The sequence below is a fragment of the Podarcis vaucheri genome, assembly GCF_965113315.1.
Source record: "Podarcis vaucheri genome assembly, chromosome: 1".
NCBI classification, from domain to species: Eukaryota; Metazoa; Chordata; class Lepidosauria; order Squamata; family Lacertidae; genus Podarcis; species Podarcis vaucheri.
In genome coordinates this window covers 46181075-46200009 of record NC_138759.1, presented here as the reverse complement: position 1 = coordinate 46200009, position 18935 = coordinate 46181075, and the positions used below count along the sequence as shown (strand labels likewise).

General features: G+C 41.3%; 1 protein-coding gene across 4 annotated transcripts in view; it reads left to right on the top strand.

Annotated features, from left to right (window-relative positions):
• Positions 1 to 9923, top strand: part of LOC309541686 (cytosolic phospholipase A2 epsilon-like) — a 77174-nt gene extending 67251 nt beyond the window's left edge. For all 4 annotated transcript variants that reach the window (XM_082239837.1, XM_082239836.1, XM_082239838.1 and 1 more), the window contains 5 exons: positions 162 to 272; positions 3920 to 4111; positions 5280 to 5446; positions 9004 to 9190; positions 9659 to 9923. In XM_082239837.1, coding sequence (XP_082095963.1) covers positions 162 to 272; positions 3920 to 4111; positions 5280 to 5446; positions 9004 to 9190; positions 9659 to 9867 — 866 coding nt within the window. In that variant the 3' untranslated portion in view covers positions 9868 to 9923. The remainder of the gene's footprint in view (positions 1 to 161; positions 273 to 3919; positions 4112 to 5279; positions 5447 to 9003; positions 9191 to 9658) is intronic.
• Positions 9924 to 18935: the final 9012 nt, after the last annotated feature.

Below are 18935 nucleotides of genomic sequence, written 5' to 3'. Positions count from 1 at the left end.
GAGACCAACCCCAAGCAATTTTTGGTGCCCCCCCACAAGACCCCATTACTTTTGGTGGTGACAGCGGAGGGAAAAAAGAAAGTAGTCACAACAAACTGGGATGCAGATCGCCCCTTATGATGTTTGCACTTCTTACTTGATTTCTCCCTCCTTTTCTCTAGGTGTGTGGAGTAATGTATTTTCTTATAACCTACTGGATTCCTGGCGTGCAATTGATTCTTCGGAAGAAGGTCTGTGGTACCTGCTTACCAGGGACAAAGTACAAGATATTGGTTAGTCATCCATGTTTCGTTTTACATTTCGTTATAAAATTTAAAATTCTTCTTCATCCTGTCCCTCCCCATAGTATGCTAATTATGTACTTAATATATTTTTAGGCCATCCTTCCTGGTAAGGAATCCCAGGGCTGCACATTTTTAAAGTGCCTGGGTCCCAAATTGTAGAAAGCTGATTTCAACACTAGCAACTTGAGTTGGCACATTATTGTTATTTGATTATTACCTGCCGTTCGCCAGAACATCCTCAGGTGATATAATATGCAGCATAAAAAAATTACAATCACCACCAGAGTGAGTTCTAAAAATATACATATCACCAGTGCTTTTTTCTGGGGGGATGCAGAGATACGCATACCCCTAAACATTTTGTGAATCTAACGGGAGAAGAAACTAAAATTTTTAAAAATTTTAGTTTCTTCTCTAGCATGGTGAATCATCAGTTCCGTTGCTACCCCCGATGGCGGCCTCATTTCCTGTCACTGTGTTTCCTGAGTCTCAGATGGAAGCGAGCGTTTAATGTGTGAAGCAGCGTGGAATGTGAATGTGTGGTGTTTTGCTGATGAAAGTTTGCCCTCATTGAAAGTTTGGCAGTATTTCAATATGAGTAGGAAGATGTTGGTGCACACAACATCATGGCAATGTGGAAGTTACTGTGAACTGTCAGCTGTGTAATATGATGTAATGCATTTTCTTTGTACTTTTGTCCATTTACTGTATTTATTTTTCCTGTTTTGAACTATTTTTTTAAAAGAAAAAATGCACTGCATATCACAAGTGTCACAGGCCAGGGTTAAGAGGTATGTCTTCAACATACAACAAAAGCTGTACAATGAAGGTGCCATGCACACCTCTGTGAGAAAGGAATCCCACAATTTAGGGGCTGCCACAGGGAATGTCCCTTTCCCAGGTCATCTCCCATGAATCTCAGAGGGAGGTGGAGCTCTGCAGATCTCAACGCTTAAGAGGTTCTTTAGGGAAGGTACAGATACTTGGGGTCTAAATTGTTTTGGGTTCTAAACAGTAGTGTAAGCACCTTGAATTGGCCTCAGAAACAAACTCACAACCAGTGCAGCTATTTTTTAAAGCACTGGTTATATGAATTCTATATGTGAATTCTAAAGCGATCACCAGCCGATAATCTGCTGAATTTTTAAAATAAAATACTGTTTTTATTTATTTTCATGGTACAGAAGATAAATTTTGAGAAAACAATTGTTACAACAGTAAACAGGTAACTTGTCCTGATAAAATGACTTTTATCATGCCTTGTGCTAAAATTTCATTTCTTTAAGAGATTGTGGCCCCTTTTCCATATTTTGAGCCAGTTGAAGTTTTCCTAGGCATCTTAAATTATTAGAATATATATAATTTGCCAGCATGAGAAATAGATTAAGAAACAAAAGATGACAAGGATTTAAAAGAGGACGGGGCATTATATATAGATTATATGGGAAAAATATTGTAACAAAAAATAATGGTAACAGACTGACAAAAAATAACTCAGCAGTAGCGGTCATAATGTGGGATTATATAAGGTAATGAAAAGAATTTAGTAGAGTAAGGAAACACAATTGAAAAGGTAGAAGTTAGGAAACCAAGGAAAGAGTGTAAGGGGAATTAAAGATAACATTTGCAAGAGTCAAATAAACTGGAGGAATAAGTAATGTTACTACTAATATTCTTTTATATATGTCTTTTATTTATGTTATTTTTCCTTCTTATTAGCCTGCATATGACTATAACACAGTATGAAAAGCTGTGTGTGTGTGTGTGTGTGTAGTTTCCTAGTCACCTTCAATGGCACTCCCTAGCACTGCACATTGCAATAATCTAATCAGTAAATTACTAGTACCATGTCCAAGTCTTCTCTGTCCAAAAAGGAGCCATAGTGAGTGAACCACCCAGAACTAGAAAACAATGTATAGTGCATTGGCACCCAGTGCATCTCTTTTGGAATCAGTGTCACATGGTCCCAATAGGTTAAGCCACTAAGCAACCTGGCCACTACAGTCTGCACAACCAGGGTTTCTGGATCATCTTTAAGGACAGCCTCACACACAGCATGTTACAGTAATCCAGCCATTAGATTAATAGCGCATTGGCCAGTGTGGTGCAGTGGTTAAGAGTGGTAGACTCGTAATCTGGTGAACCGGATTCATGTCCCCTCTCCTCCACATGCAGCTGCTGGGTGACCTTGGGCCAGTCACACTTCTCTGAAGTCTCTCAGCCCCACTCATCTCACAGAGTGTTTGTTATGGGGGAGGAAGGGAAAGGAGAATGTTAGCCACTTTGAGACTCCTTAGGGTAGTGATAAAGCGGGATATCAAATCCAAACTCTTTTTCCTCCTCCTCCTCCTCCTCCTCCTCCTCCTCCTCCTCCTCCTCCTCTTCTTCTTCTACTACTACTACTTCACCTGGCTTTATGGGAATGGCTGTAGCTGGTGAACCAGCTGGAACTGGGAAAAGGCTTGATGTGCCACTAAGGTCACTTTGGTCTTCTAGTGACAATGTGGACTCTACCGTTGGTTCCTATTTCCCTCACTGAGCAGCAACTGCAGTCACAAGACATTGTTTTGCATTCCACAGTCAGAGTTACTGTTGGATTCCCACGGGAATGGGAGACTGGATGTGACGTTCACTGGTTTCCTGTTTTTCGCTGTTCTCTCAGTTTCTTTGTTAGAGAGGCGGTTGCTTCTCTGCTCTCACAGAGGCAAGATGCATGTTTGTATTCTCTCAGCATAGAGTGTAAATAAAAATTAAGAATGTAGCACATACTGCTTATCCTTCTGCTGTGTGACGACGCTCTGCTTGGGCTCAAGATAAGACGAGCCTGTATCAGCTTCAGATGGGCCGAAGCTGGTCAAAATCTCACATCTACCACCTCTGGACCTATGTTCCCTCTTTCCAAGGGAGTACAACCCCATCCAGAACACGCTAACTATCTAGTCCTCAGCTACAAGAACCAACCCAACCCACAGGACTTAACATCTTGTCAGGATTAAGCTTTGGTTTATTTGCCCTCATCTAGCACCAATATACTGACAAAATTCTTGTCTAAGCTAGCAGCAGCAAATATATCGATAGATTTTGCAACTTCCATTGCTGTATTTTCAAAGGAAGGCAGTGCAGTTTTATGCCCATAACAAATTAACCCTTGGGAGCAGGTATGTGGTTGTGCACATATTGAACACACGTAAATGGGGATTTGCCTGTAGTGCAGAGCTGATCTCTTCCACTTTTCCCTGAGCTTGAATTTAGATTTATTTGCCGGTCTGGTTGGCTTGGAAGGGTGGCATCATCTTGTTCTTCAGCTCAGGCAGCAAAATATCTTGGGATAGTCCTGATGGTAAGGTATGTAAGGAACAGCCTGCACCCATCATGAGGAATGAACTCTGCACCTCACCTACCTACTTTTATTAGGGTTTAGCTGAATGTGCAGAGACTACCTCTGTACGCATTCATTTTATATGAACAGATACCTGAATATGGCTTCCTCAATATGGTATATATTTGATAAATATACAGCCGTCACATAATCGGGGAAAACCCTGATTATTTCACTATACATCAGTTCATATCATTGCATGTGTTCCTTATGACTGCTTCAGTAAATAAAATTTACCATTTATTCTGACTTGCAGAAGAAAGACCACCTCAGCCACCAAAAGCAGATGAATTGAATACTCACTTGGTTATCCCTGCCAATAAATTCATGAAGACCCTTCGTGAAGTCTTAACACAAAGGATAACAACCTCAAAGTTCTACAATTTCATAAAGGAATTCCAATTAAATGATGGATATATAGATAATAAAAACTTTGCCATATGGAAAGGTACGTGGTCACGGCTTGACTAACCAAGTTGACTGATCTCCAAGTTTTAAATTTTAACTGGGTTGATGATAATTGAGATGAATTTTTTTTAAAAAATTATTTATGCTTTTCAGGTTTATACATTTCACTAATTTGACAATCATTTTAACATTTCAAAACTTGACTTCCTTCTCTCTCTTTCTGCAGTTCTTTAAATTTATTTTTAATATCTTCTGCATATCCAAATTAACTTAGTTTGCTCATTTATTCATCTACTTTAAATATATACTCTTATCAAACTTCAGGTTATTACAACAATCCTGCCAGTGTTCTTATATGTTTACAATTTATCTGTAAATATTCAACAAACCATTTCCATTCTTTTATAAAAAAAGTTTGTTATCTTAATTTCTTATTCGTCCGGGAAGTTTCACTATTACTGCATTTTTCATAAGTTTTTGTATCCATTCTTCCTTTGCTGGGACTTCTGCCTCTTTCCATTTTGGGGCAAGTAACATTCTTGCCACTGTAGTAGCGTACATGAAGAAGTTTCTGTACAGTTTCGGTAGTTCTGTCCCTATAATTCCAAAAGAGAAGCTTATGGGATTTTTTTACAAACATTATTTTAAACATCCTTTTCAGTTCAGTATATATCATTTCCCAGTAAGCTTTAACCTTACTACAAGACCACCACATGTGATAAAAAGAACCTTCTTTCTCTTTACTTTTCCAACACTTATTTGATTTAGATTTATACATTTTTGCCAATTTACTCAGTTTCAGATACCATCAGTATATCATTTTCATATAATTTTCTCTTAGATCATAACATACTGTCAATTTTATATCCATATTCCACAACCCTTCCCATGCGTTCATATCTATATGATGACCAATATCTATTGCCCATTGTATCATTGAGGATTTTACTTGCTCATCCGTTGTCTCCCATTCCAATAATATCCCAATATCCCAATAATATTTTATACATTTTAGACAGCACTTTTACATTACATTCCAGCAGGTCTCTTTCCAGTTGTGATATTGTTGGGGAAGGAGTAAAGGATCTCGAGCTTTGGAATGCAAAGCTCTTTTTAGAACTGCAGACAAATACAGAAAACTGTGAAAGTGTATATTAATCAAAGTAGCAGCTGACTATTAATTGCTAACCATGGTATTTGCCTTTCAGATACTGTTCTAGACACTCTTCCCAACCAGCTGACAGCTACATCAGAATACCTGTCTATCACAGATACTGCAGCATATATAGATATCAGCTACCCACCACTCCTGAGGCCTGAGAGGAAAGTGGATGTCATTATACATTTAAATTATTCTTCAGGATCACAAACATCTGTGAGACATTTTTAGTTTTTGAATCTTTGCTTTCTAGTTTTATATTGATTATGAGCCCTAGAGAAAATGATAAGCATCAGTTGATGTGTTCTTATGTTATAAACACCACTTGGAGGCTGCTTGAAAATAGCTTCTGCTCTGCATGGCAATGACTCCCTGTCACAGTGTAATGTAGCTTTGTCTCACGGGTTGCCCCCATTTTGTGAAGCCGTTTCACACCATTACCAGTTGAAACATGATGAGCTCATACACATACTAAGCTGTTCTATATGGGCTGATCAGAACATGCTGCAGCAGCTGCTACACACAACTTTTACTGAACTGCCTCCAGTTGGAAGCCATAGCTTCTGAAGTCCATAGTTGGTTGGCTTTAAAAAAGAAGCAACTTCAGTTAAGTGTAACCTTATTTTCAAACTCCCCAGTTTCCTTACTCAGCTGTCACTCTAACCATCTCACCCTTGGTCTTCACAATAGTTGGTTTCACTGATAAATTCCCTAAATTGATATTAGGGCAATTGTAAGTATATTTAAAATGACAAAATTTAAATCTGAAGTTGATAAAACAAATTAAAACTTCAGCATTTTGCAGGTCATTTTACTACACGATAACATTTAACTGGCTGCTTGACAAAGCCAGCCCTGCTGGACCTATAATAGAATCATAGAATTGCAGAGTTGGAAGGGACCCCAAGAGTCTTTTAGTCCAATCCCCTGCTCTGGTCAGACCTCACCTGGAGTACTGTGTCCAGTTCTGGGCACCACAGTTCAAGAAGGACACTGACAAACTGGAACGTGTCCAGAGGAGGGCAACCAAAATGGTCAAAGGCCTGGAAACGATGCCTTATGAGGAACGGCTAAGGGAGCTGGGCATGTTTAGCCTGGAGAAGAGGAGGTTAAGGGGTGATATGATAGCCATGTTCAAATATATAAAAGGATGTCATATAGAGGAGGGTGAAAGGTTGTTTTCTGCTGCTCCAGAGAAGCGGACACGGAGCAATGGATCCAAACTACAAGAAAGAAGATTCCACCTAAACATTAGGAAGAACTTCCTGACAGTAAGAGCTGTTTGACAGTGGAATTTGCTGCCAAGGAGTGTGGTGGAGTCTCCTACTTTGGAGGTCTTTAAGCAGAGGCTTGACAACCATATGTCAGGAGTGCTCTGATGGTGTTTCCTGCTTGGCAGGGAGTTGGACTCGATGGTCCTTGTGGTCTATTCCAACTCTATGATTCTATGAATGCAGACATCTCAGCTAAAGCATCTATGGCAGATGGCCACCCAACTTCTCCTTAAAAACCTCCAAGATTCAAGTACCAGTCTGATTGACTAGATGGATTCTCTATCCTTTCTCTCCCTCTCTCTGTAATATCTTATTCTTCATGATAGGCAGCAAAATGAGATAGTCCTTGGAGCAGACTACTCATTAGTTATTAGGATCCACTATTGCAGGGGTATGGCCCCTCTGTTTCCTGCTTTTCACCTTGGTCTTTGCTACTTTCCCACTACCATTGAGTCTTTGTCTTAGTCCTGCTTCCCTTCCTACTCCTGGCTTGCTTTTTGTCACTGTGGCCTTCTGAATTGTGGACATAAGTTAAGTTTTTGTGATTTTGCTTTGCTGCCTGGATTTAGACTTTTTCATGATTCTAAGGATTCATGGGACTAGTCAGTCTATGACGATGATCATACAGTGGGACATTAGTGAAACATGTGGGTTGTAACTAGGGTTGGGTTCAGCAGGCTATGAGTTATTTTTTTGTGGGTTGAGAATTCAGTTCTAGATTCACATCCCACCCCAAGGAAAATCTGGGAATCAAATTTGGATATCGGAGAAAATGTCCTCCCCTTGTCCCTGGACACACACACCTGATATATAGCCAGATAATTTTATTCACATTAACAAAAGGCACCAGCAAGAAGAATATAGCAACAGACAAATCCACAAGTATGCCCCCAGGTTCAAAACTTCCCACTTCTGACTGAGGTCAAATGTGTCCCTGAAAGTCTATGTCTATTGACCTCACTTACAGTTATACCAATGATGCAGTCAGTGAATTGGAGTCCCTATCTCACACTGCCAAGACAAAAACAAACAAACCAACAAACCCTGAGAACATTGCAATATACAGTGATCCAGCAGGTGGCTCAAGCAGTTGTAGTGTTGTGGATTTCAGATCTTGTAGTTTCCAATGGAATCCAGACACTGGGACAATGCTCTAGAATTTTATTGAAAATTCAGACCTGGGAAAGCTGGCCTCCGTAATAAGACAGCATATAGTTTGCACCACCTTTGATGTAAATGTTCCAGGTAGCCAATCAGAAACTGCTTACCAAATTGTTCCATCTTCATAATGCTTTTGGAATTTCCATTACATGAGGACTACCCAATTCAGACCAGTTGGCATATTGTAAGAAAGAACTGAACTGGGAAATGTGATTGGCGATAAAGCCAAATACAGTTATTCCCCAGCAGGGTTCCAGAATCCCAGACACTCTAGATCAGGTGTGGGAACCTGTGCTCCTCCAGATGTTTCTGAATTACAACTCTCATTACCCCAACCATTGGTCATGCTGGCTGCGGCTGATGGGAGTTGTAGTTCAGCAACATCTGGAGGGCCACAGTGCCTTCCCCCCTGCTGTAGTTGATGGCACAGGTTTATATTGGAATGGAGGGTTTCTCTTCTGTTCTGTTTTAACCTCCAGTGCTAGTTCTTCTTGCCTTCAGCCTACTTCTCATCAAAAGTTAATCACGTTCTTCTCTCACTTGTCAACCAGATGAGAATTAGCCAGGCATCTTAATGATTATCTGTATTTTTATTGTTTAAATGGTGTTTTATGATTTAACGGAGTACACTTCCCGATATAGTTCCATCAAAATACTTTGATATACAGTGGTACCTCGGGTTACATATGCTTCAGGTTACATACACTTCAGGTTACAGACTCTGCTAACCCAGAAATAGTACCTCGGGTTAAGAACTTTGCTTCAGGATGAGAACAGAAATCGTGCTCCGGTGGGGCGGCAGCAGTGGGAGGCCCCATTAGCTAAAGTGGTGCTTCAGGTTAAGAACAGTTTCAGGTTAAGAACGGACCTCCGGAACGAATTAAGTACTTAACCTGAGGTACCACTGTACAAGTTAATGCTAAGATAGTGAGTTGGGAACCGGTAAATAAGTCCATAATTCAAGTTTGATCTTTCACTGTGGACTCGCTTAGACAACCATTAAAAAGCAGGAATCTCTCATCTCCAGATCCTCATTTGCTTACTCTTGAAAGATTTATTTATGTAATGTGTGTAAAGCAGTTTGATCACTCTAAGGAGATCAAAATGAATCCAAAGAACACACTCTGCTCCGCTAGAGGAGCAACACCCATTCACGGATTCCCAGGTTTGTCTCCACCTACCTACACACACAGGTGCACATGAAGTCTGCACATCATGGCAGGAAGTGAGGTGTATGGGAAGGTCTCAAACCTAAGCATCTTTGTACCTAAAAAACCAAAATAAATTATTTTAGTAAGGGTGAAGTCTCATTTCAGTTTTTGTCTTATGTCAACCCAGTCTTTACAAGAAGCCTCCAGATACTTTGCAAAGCAAGGAATTCCTTTCCCCAAAGTAGATCTGAGTCATATTAAGGATAAGGATCTGAAGGAGTGCTATGTCTTTGAAGATCTCGAGAATTCAAAAGCACCCATTGTGGTTTTCTTTCCTCTGATAAATGACACATTCAGAAAATATAAAGCACCAGGTAAGTTTGTTTGTTTACTAGCAGGGAGTGCCCAGAGCTGCCTGGGAATTTTTAGAAGTAAAAATATATTGTGGGGTTTTTTTTAAATGGATAGTGTAATGTCTGAGTTTTGACACATCACATCAAAAATCGGGGGAAGTCATACCAAAGTCATCGCCTTCACCTTAGGAACCTTTGTACTGGGTTTAGCAGTGTTATCTTGGAAGGCATCCATTTCTCATTTACACCACCTTTTCACCCAAACAAGGACCCCAGCCCCCAATATGCCACCATATTAACATTGGGGTACCTGTTCATGCAAATACCTTCCCATTTTGGATGGGTACTTTTCCCGTGAGTCACACACTGCAGAGATAGCATATTCATTGGATCTCATTTCAAAAGTGCCACTGATCAGCTTTTGCAAAGAAGAAGGCAGCACATGCAGAGAGTAGTGTCAGTCATGTGATAACGACCTTTGTTTTGCAGGTGTGGAACGCAGCCCCTCTGAACTGAAGCAGGGTGATGTTAATGTGACTGGACCTTTTTCTCCATATGGACTCCAAAGCTTTACATATACAGAGGAGGATTTTGATAAACTGGTGGGCTTGACCAGCTACAATATTCAGAATAATGAAGATTCGATCCTCCACGCTTTGCGAAAAGCAGTAGAGAGAAAAAGACACCAAACAAAATAGGCATTATAGGGAAACCTATCCAGAAAAGATAGATGCATAGCTTTTGCATTAAGTTAATAATAATAATAATAATAATAATAATAATAATAATAATAATAGTAATATATGAATGATAATGTGCTATGTTTTCCACAGATTAGTTTATCTTCACTGGCTTTATTGTTGTTGTTTAGTCGTTTAGTCGTGTCTGACTCTTCGTGACCCCATGGACCAGAGCACGCCAGGCACTCCTGTCTTCCACTGCCTCCCGCAGTTTGGTCAAACTCATGCTGGTAGCTTCGAGAACACTGTCCAACCATCTCGTCCTCTGTCGTCCCCTTCTCCTTGTACCCTCCATCTTTCCCAACATCAGGGTCTTTTCCAGGGAGTCTTCTCTTCTCATGAGGTGGCCAAAGTACTGGAGCCTCAGCTTCACAATCTGTCCTTCCAGTGAGCACTCAGGGCTGATTTCCTTAAGAATGGATAGGTTTGATCTTCTTGCAGTCCATGGGACTCTCAAGAGTCTCCTCCAGCACCATAATTCAAAAGCATCAATTCTTCGGCGATCAGCCTTCTTTATGGTCCACCTCTCACTTCCATACATCACTACTGGGAAAACTATAGCTTTAACTATACGAATCTTCACTGGCTACCTCAGCTTAAAATAGTCTTACTGCACTTTGAAAATGTATGTAGCCAAGTAGTTTGCAAACCATTTGCTCTGGAAACCTAAAAGAATTTGACTTAACTGCTACTCAGGACTTCCCCGTGCCCCCTGTTATGTACAGTGGTACCTCGGGTTACAAACGCTTCAGGTTACAAACACCTCGGGTTCCAAACTCCACTAACTCAGAAGTAGTACCACGGGTTGAGAACTTTACCTCAGGATGAGAACAGAAATCGTGCGCTAGCAGTGCGACCGCAGCGGGAGGCTCCATTAGCGAAAGTGCGCCTCAGGTTAAGAACGGTTTCAGGTTAAGAACAGACCTCCGGAACGAATTAAGTTCGTAACCAGAGGTACCACTGTAATTGCACTATAGAATCGCAAGCACTGGTTTAAAATGTATGTATTTATTTAGAAGTAGTTATAGCCTGCTGAATATTTTTAACAGGTGGGAGTCGCCTAAGCATCCCTGTCAGTGGAAGCCCAGCACAAGGACTTTCGCTTGCAGAAATGGGCTCCCCCACTCCTTCCTGTGCCCGTAACCTTAGCTGTAATTTTGAAGAAGATGGTGGGAGAACATCCAGAACAGCGCACCTGGGCGGAGAGGAGAGGTGAGGGTATCATTCTGTCTAGAGAGGTGAAATACTTGTGCAGACAGAATGACTGGAAGAGCACGGCATTGAATTCCATCTAGACTCTCTCAGCAGTGCATTCCTCACCCCCTCCCCATCCCATTTTTTCTTTCAAACCCAGTATCATTAAGAAAAATGCAGCCTAAAACCAATATAACAGCAATATAAAAGCAAATTGAACATAAAGCAGGGGGCAATCTTATAGGCCAGGGAAAGCAAATAATGAATTTGAAATCAAATGTGAATTTCTCAAATGCTAACTACAGTTAGAAGTTAAAAATAATGCTTTGATGAAATAATAGTTTTTAATTGCATCTTAGTAATTTATGTGTCATAACTATAGATCTATGAGCATACAATTCATTTGGCTAAAGTTTTAAAGTCTGAATAATCATTGGCTAAATATTTGTGTGCCTCTTTTGAAGCAAGTACACGTTTGTCTTTATGAAACAGATTGTAAATTATCAATATAAGGCAATAATTTTTCCTCCAGTAGTTTTACATATGGAGGGATTCTTCAGGGAACTGGTAGCATATTATTTATTAACAATTAAACTTGCAGGCTGCTACTGACCTCAAAACGGTGTCTGAGTTTTTCTTTTTCTTTTACACAAGGCTGCCATGATAAAAAATCAGTTCAGCCACAATCTAGAAACTCTGAAGGGGTAAACAGGAAGAGTATAGTGCCAAAAGATTATGAGATAGAACTGTTCTTAACCTCGGATTTCAAGAGAGCAAGGCTTGCTGGAGTTCCCTAGGGAAAGAATGTCATACTATGGCCTCAGTTCCAAATGCAATTTACTAACTAGATATGCCCAATTGAAAACAGTGCAAGATGTTTCTGAGCAAACGTGCTAATACATTCCCCACAGCCTGTTTCTGGGCAGTACTGAGCCAATACCTCAGCTACTCTCCTGAGTTCCAGATTTCCCTCAAAATATCTGGATGAACTGCTAAGCCCATTTGTAGTTTTCTGCTGCTTCCTTGCTTCCTCGACTGGCAGGAAGGAGGGACTGCACAAGCTGCTTTCACCAACTGGCAGCTCATGCACAAACTAATATCACTCTGTTGATGGTTCAGTTCTATATTATTTATACCACCCACACCAGCGAGCTCCTTGGGTGGTTTTACCATCATTGCTTCTTATGATTACACATATTTTCCCAGTTTGAAACTTTTAGAGAGAGAACATGACAGACTTGCTCTGTCAATAGTTTTCTGTTTTCTTGGGAAATTGGAAAAAAGTGGTCTAATATCAGGGAAGCAGGATGTGACCTTGAGTTTTCACCTGGTGGTGTTGAGGGGAAACATGGAGAATAGCCAGTGTGCTGTTAGAAACTTGCCAGGCTTGAAAGTAAGCAAAGTGGTGGTTAAAAGCTCACAACACAGGCTTAGCCCATAAATCCTCTGTTGGGTTTCCCCGCTCTTTTTCTATTCTGTAGAATAGCCTCTAGAGGTCAGTGCACCATCAAGTGCTCTACTTGCAGACAACTGAAATAAAATGCCTGTTACTGTTGAAATGTTTGAAATTTTGCAGACAAATAATTTCATAATTCAGTAGAACTTTTACTGTGATACCGAATAAATAATACTGAAGAAAAGCAGTTTCTTTCTGTGCTGGTAATGCTTGTAGACTGTGCTGCATTTATAGCAACATAATACCAAGGAGGGAAATTAACAACTTAATGTGCTGTACAGGGAAATGAGGGGCAGGTGGGCCTCATCAACCTGGGAAGATAGCCCATCTAGGAAAAGGAAAACTGATCCTAACTTTCCACTGCCCTGTGGCTATACTTATCTGTGAGAGAGACTTCAGGAGTAAACCCTGATGAATAATCTCTCTTTGCTGCCTTGCAGAACATCTTGTGGAGAAGAAAAGGCCATTGACGAAACCCTGCACAAATCCAGAGTGGTGGCAAACTGTCCAGTCTTGGGCCCCAGGAGAGGTCATTCAGTGCTGCTAATGCAGCAAAAACAACATAGGAAGCAACAGTTACAAGTTATAAGCTCAACCTGATAGGCGTATGGTAGATTTTGATGATGGGAGAGATCATTGTGCCTCACCGGTCAGCTACTCCAATCAATAAGGTGCTGACCTATCACTGTCTTCCTGCTTCAATGGGTTCTGGGAGCTCAAAGAAGCACTAGACAAGTGGACTGGTCTACTGCACGAGGCAGCAAAGAAAAGAAAAGAGATTGCCTTTACTGCTGATAGCACACTCTTCCATTGTCTCTTGAGACAGACGGATGCCAGCAACCACCTACTGCTATGTAGAGAGCAGTAGGACTCTCCCTTTATATTCCTACATCTACACTAGATAAGTGGTGTGAGATTATTTTCTTTGGAATCCACCCAAAGGAATCCAGCCAGACCAGAACATCGATGGTTAAAACGCAAACTTGTTCTTAATTAAGAAACTTCCAGAACAAGGAGTCATTATATAGAGAGTTGCTCTGGTGTTCCGACATAACATACTTGACTGCCCTACGTGTGAGAAATTGCAGTCAAACGTAACTATGAATATATGCTTGAATATGTGCATGAAGGGGTTAAGGTCAGAGAGGTCTATTCCTAGACTCAGCTAGGTCACACCCCCTTACCTTCATGAGGGAGGAAATGGAGCAACTTCTCTTCCTCTCACACAATCTTCACGCCATGTAACTGACCAGGACAGATACATCTGAACTTTCTCCAATGTTTGAACCGCATGTTTGAAACCATGCTCTGCAGTTTGTACCCAAGAGTATTCTACCCGTGTTCTCCTTGCTGCTGCATGGAACAATGCATGAATCAGACCTTTGGATTTAGTAAATAAAGCATTTTAAACTGTACAGTTTGTGATCTGTTCATTGCAAGAGGGATAGAGAGTGGGGGACAAGCGCTGTAAGAAATTAATCGTGATATGAAAGGGGTCTAATAGCCAGTATTCCATGCTAAACTGCTGCTTAATTTTCAGTGTGTTTTTAACTCTGCTTGGGGCTCTGTCCCACTGGAGAGTGTGCAAAGCCCCGCGCTTTGAATCTAGGCACCCAGATGATTCTTTTGTTAATTACCCACACGTGGGTAAGATCTATTTTCCCTCCACACTTCTCATATTCATAACAGCCATCTTAACTCTCACAGATGCTTTCATTATCCCTCTTGCCTCATATCCCCTCAGCCTCTCTGTCTCCCACAGCTCCACTCTCCCCACTATGGCTGTCGTTTCCCAACCAACACTCAGTCATTCCTTCTAACTGTATCCAATATTCCATCCCACTCACCCACTGACAATTGTACTTCTGCTAGCTCTTCTGTCACACATACATGCAGGTTGTCAAATGCGAAGTGCTGGTATGAGAAGGAAAAATACAGGTGTATACAAGGATAATTCCCTGGATGCAGAAGAGGAGATGTGGCTGCCTGGAAGGCTTGCTTAGTGATATAATGCCACAGTTCTGAAATACCCTCATCACTGAAGGCGGAACCAGCTTTGACTATTTTTCAGGATGAACTGAAGACTCTCCCTTTCTGTTAGATCTTCTGAAAGGATCATTATTTGCCTGAGAGTTAATTGGTTGGGAATGGTTGCATTTTGAAGTATATTATATTGTCCCTTTTATTGTTTATTCAGTAAATTGTCATGACCTAGTCTGAGCTTACATGTGATGAGGGGTGGGATATTAATTTCATAAACAAATAATAAACAGGCAACTCAGCCATGGAAAATGGTGGACTGGTCCATTGCAGAATCAAAGAATAATAGACTATAGAGTTGCAAGGGACCCTGAGGGTTGTCTAGTTCAACCTCTCGAAATGTAGGAATCCTGTTCACAGCCGTCCTTCGGTGGCCTCAAACCACCAAACCTCTGGTTAACAGCCAGACACACTGACCCATTATCACACACAAAAGCCCTAACTATAACAATGTTGTCAGCACATGTCAGTCATCTTTTTCTTTTTGAGCTAAAAAGGATCTGAGACTTTGACATGCTTATAGGCATTTTAGTATTTAAAGTAAAAGGCAAAGGACCCCTGGACGGTTAAGTCCAGTCAAAGGCAACTATGGAGTTGCTCATCTCACTTTCAGGCCGAGGGAGCTGGTGTTTGTCCACAGAGAGCTTTCTGCATCATGTGACCAGCATGACTAAACCGCTTCTGCTGCAATGGAACACCAGGACGGAAGCCAGAGTGAATGGAAAAGCCATTTACCTTCCCGCCACAGCGGTACCTATTTATCTACTTGCACTGGCGTGCTTTCAAACTGCTAGGTTGGCAGGAGCTGGGACAGAGCAACGGGAGCTCACCCCATTGTGGGGATTTGAACCACCAACGCTCTGATTGGCAAGCCCAAGAAGCCCAGTGGTTTAGACCACAGCGCCACCCATGTCCCTATTTTTACCTTTACCATTTAAGTCTTTATACCAGCAGCAACCACTCACCCACAAGTGTCCCCTGATCTTTCCCAGGTTCCCAGGATTATTTGGATTAATGACTGTTTAAATTGGTATGATACTGCCTTAAATGTATAGTGTCAATAGGGCCACAGAAGAATTCTCCTTATCTAGCAGGAAATATTTCTAAAAAACAATGGCATTCAGTTTGAATTCATTGTAATGGATTACTATCATAACCTAATCCAGGTTAGGCAGGAGACTGTGCTGCTCCTTTTGACAGTGTCTCAGGTCTAATTTGCCTTTTTGAAAAATCTTTTTTAAAAGAACAGTTAATTGCCATGACATACATTGCAAATAGCAACTAATTAATGTGTTTGAAATCTTGTTTCATGTCACTAACCTCTCCCTCCGCTAAATTGCCTCTGTGTGGGTGCAGGATATCCCTTTATACCAATGACTCATTGGAATTCATGAACTTGGAATTATGAGGCACCTAAAATGATAGGAAGGAAAGTATAACAGTCAAACCATAATTCTCAATGGGACAAGTATGCTAGTCATTTAAGAACCAAAAGGCTATCTAACTCAACATCCTTTCCCCATAGCATCCAACCAGATGCCTCTGGGTTGCTCACAAGCAAAATGTGAAGACAATAACCCTCTATCACCCCTATTCCCCACAACAGATATTCAGGGGGCAAGCTGCTTAACCCTGGAAGCAGCATACAAAAGAACACCTTCTCCCAAGCTCAGAAGTGGTGTGACCACTGGGAGCTGTCTGGCTGACATTGCCCCACGACAGGGTTTTTTCAGTGGTGGTTGTTCTCCAGTTGTGGGATGCCATCCCCGGTGAAGTGCGCCTGTTGGCACCATTATTAACTTTCAGTATGAATTTGTAGAACATTCCGCTTTAACCAGGCCTTGGGTGAGACACAAGACCTATCCACCTTGGAAGACTGGCAGATGCAACTAATAGACTACATGGAGATGGCGGAAATGACTGGCAGAATCCGAGACCAGGGAGAAGAGTTGGTGGAAGAAGATTGGAGGAAATTTAAAAATTATTTGCAGAAATATTGTAAAATTTTTGAATGCTGATGACATTGAAATGAATTGCAGGGGTTCTAGCAACAAGGCAAAATGTAAGATTGGATTAATAAATAGATAAACTAATAGGACATGAGTTTGCTGAACTAAATATTAAAAGGGATACAAGAACGGGAGACGTGAGGGAGTCAGGAAAATAAGTTAATTAAAGATGAAATTAAGAAAGAGGGAAATTTTGTTTTTTTCCCTATATGTGTTTTTCTTTTTTTTTCTTTTTCGTGTTTAAAGTGTGCATTTTTGTATTTTGTAACTTTGTATTTTCTCTGTTTTTGTATTTTTCTGAACTTTTTTATTGTTAAAACTTAATAAAATATTGATTAAGAAAAAATAACCAGGCCTTGGGTGGCTGAAGAATGCTGTTTCTGTCAACCTCGAGATCATTGTTCAGAAGAATGTATTTAACTGTAACTGACTTGTGACAGTGAATTCCATAGTTTAGATGGATAGAGTGATTTTATTTGTGTCTTATGCAAAGCATAGGGATAGTACAGATACCTACAATCCAAAAACTAGTAGCAGATATAGATTCCTGCTAGGACAAACACCAGAGAAGCAAATTTTTGGAGAGCTACTGCAAAAGTGGTTGTCACCTTGCTTGTAATGGCTTTATTGTGGTCTGCCAACAGATCACAAGTCATATCTGTTAGGGTCCAGTCAGGGCCACGGGTGCAGGCAAAGGAGGGGGGCAAAAATCAGCTAAAAATATGTCCGTAAATATCTATTACTGCCTCATAAGAAATGGTTTTAAATAGAGGGTGAATTGAATGGGTGGAAGGGGGAGTGGAGGAGAGGTTAGGAACGCAGTCTGGACGGTTCTGCCAGGGATGCAAGATCATCTATCTACGGTTCTGGGTCCAGTCAGCTCTTGTTCTCAAAAGGTCTCTGGAAAAATGCACTCTGAGATCTCTATACAAGGGACACTGCAAAAGCTAATGTATGACATCTTTCACCTCCTCGATAACACAAATGCTCACTGTGCATTAGGAATCCCCTTTATACTTTCCTTCCAAAAAGGCTGAAGGCATTGTTTGGAAACACAGGGCAGTGAAAACTTTCCTAAAGCAACGAAAGCTAGGTCTAGAAAATACTGTTGAAAATATTGATCTCTCCTCATTAAAACTTAAACCAAGGAGAAAACACTTGACTGGCAGGAATATTTTCATGAGAATCTACCTAAAAAACTCTGTTTCTGATGAAAAAGTGTACCAGGGAAGTCTGTTGTTTAGTCGTTTAGTCGTGTCCGACTCTTCGTGACCCCATGGACCAGAGCACGCCAGGCACTTCTGTCCTCCACTGCCTCCCGCAGTTTGATCAAACTCATGCTAGTAGCTTCAAGAACACCATCCAACCATCTCATTCTCTGTCGTCCCCTTCTCCTTGTGCCCTCCATCTTTCCCAACATCAGGGTCTTTTCCAGGGAGTCTTCTCTTCTCATGAGGTGGCCAAAGTATTGGAGCCTCAGCTTCACGATCTGTCCTTCCAGTGAGCACTCAGGGCTGATTTCCTTCAGAATGGAGAGGTTTGATCTTCTTGCAGTCCATGGGACTCTCAAGAGTCTCCTCCAGCACCATAATTCAAAAGCATCAATTCTGGACTTCCGGAGGCGGCGCGTTCAGCAATGGCGGTCCTCTTCAGTCGCTGAAGAGGGGCTCCGCGGAAAAGGGTCGTGCGCTGCGGCACAGCGACGACCCAGTCAGAAAAACCACGGGTAGAGTGAGCCCGTGGCCGTGGGGTTCGGCAGGCACCAGGAGCGACCTCGGAAACGCAGAAGAGACCCCGTAAGGGGTTTCGGAACGTGGAGGGGGTAGCGGTGCTGTGAATCCATCGCTCTTTCTGCGGAAGCGAAGCCGCGCGGCTGCTGCTGATGGGCGCTGACCTTTCTTCTTTCAACAATTGAATCGAAAACAACATACTCGTGAGTAAGAAACTTGAGACTTCATCTGAACTTAAATTTGGCGAAATTCGGCTGAAAGCGGGAGACGCTAAAAAGGAAGTCAGTCTTCCGGCTCTGTTTAAAGTATTAAGCAAAGACTTTCTAAAGCGGAAGCGTTGAAAGGAATTTAAAAGAAGCTGGAATATACTTTGCAAATTCGGATTTGATTGCTTAAAAGTTAAAGAAAAGTTATACCAGTTTTATAAGCGGATAAAGACTGTGATTCTTTCTTCCATCTATCTTTCTGTGGATTACAAAGTTAAGAAACCCTGCTCTCGATCTGTCTGGATACAAAGAAACATCGGACTGTGGTAACTATAGATAAAAAAATATAAAGTTACACTGGGCTACTTTGTGAGCTGTAGAAAAGGAACTG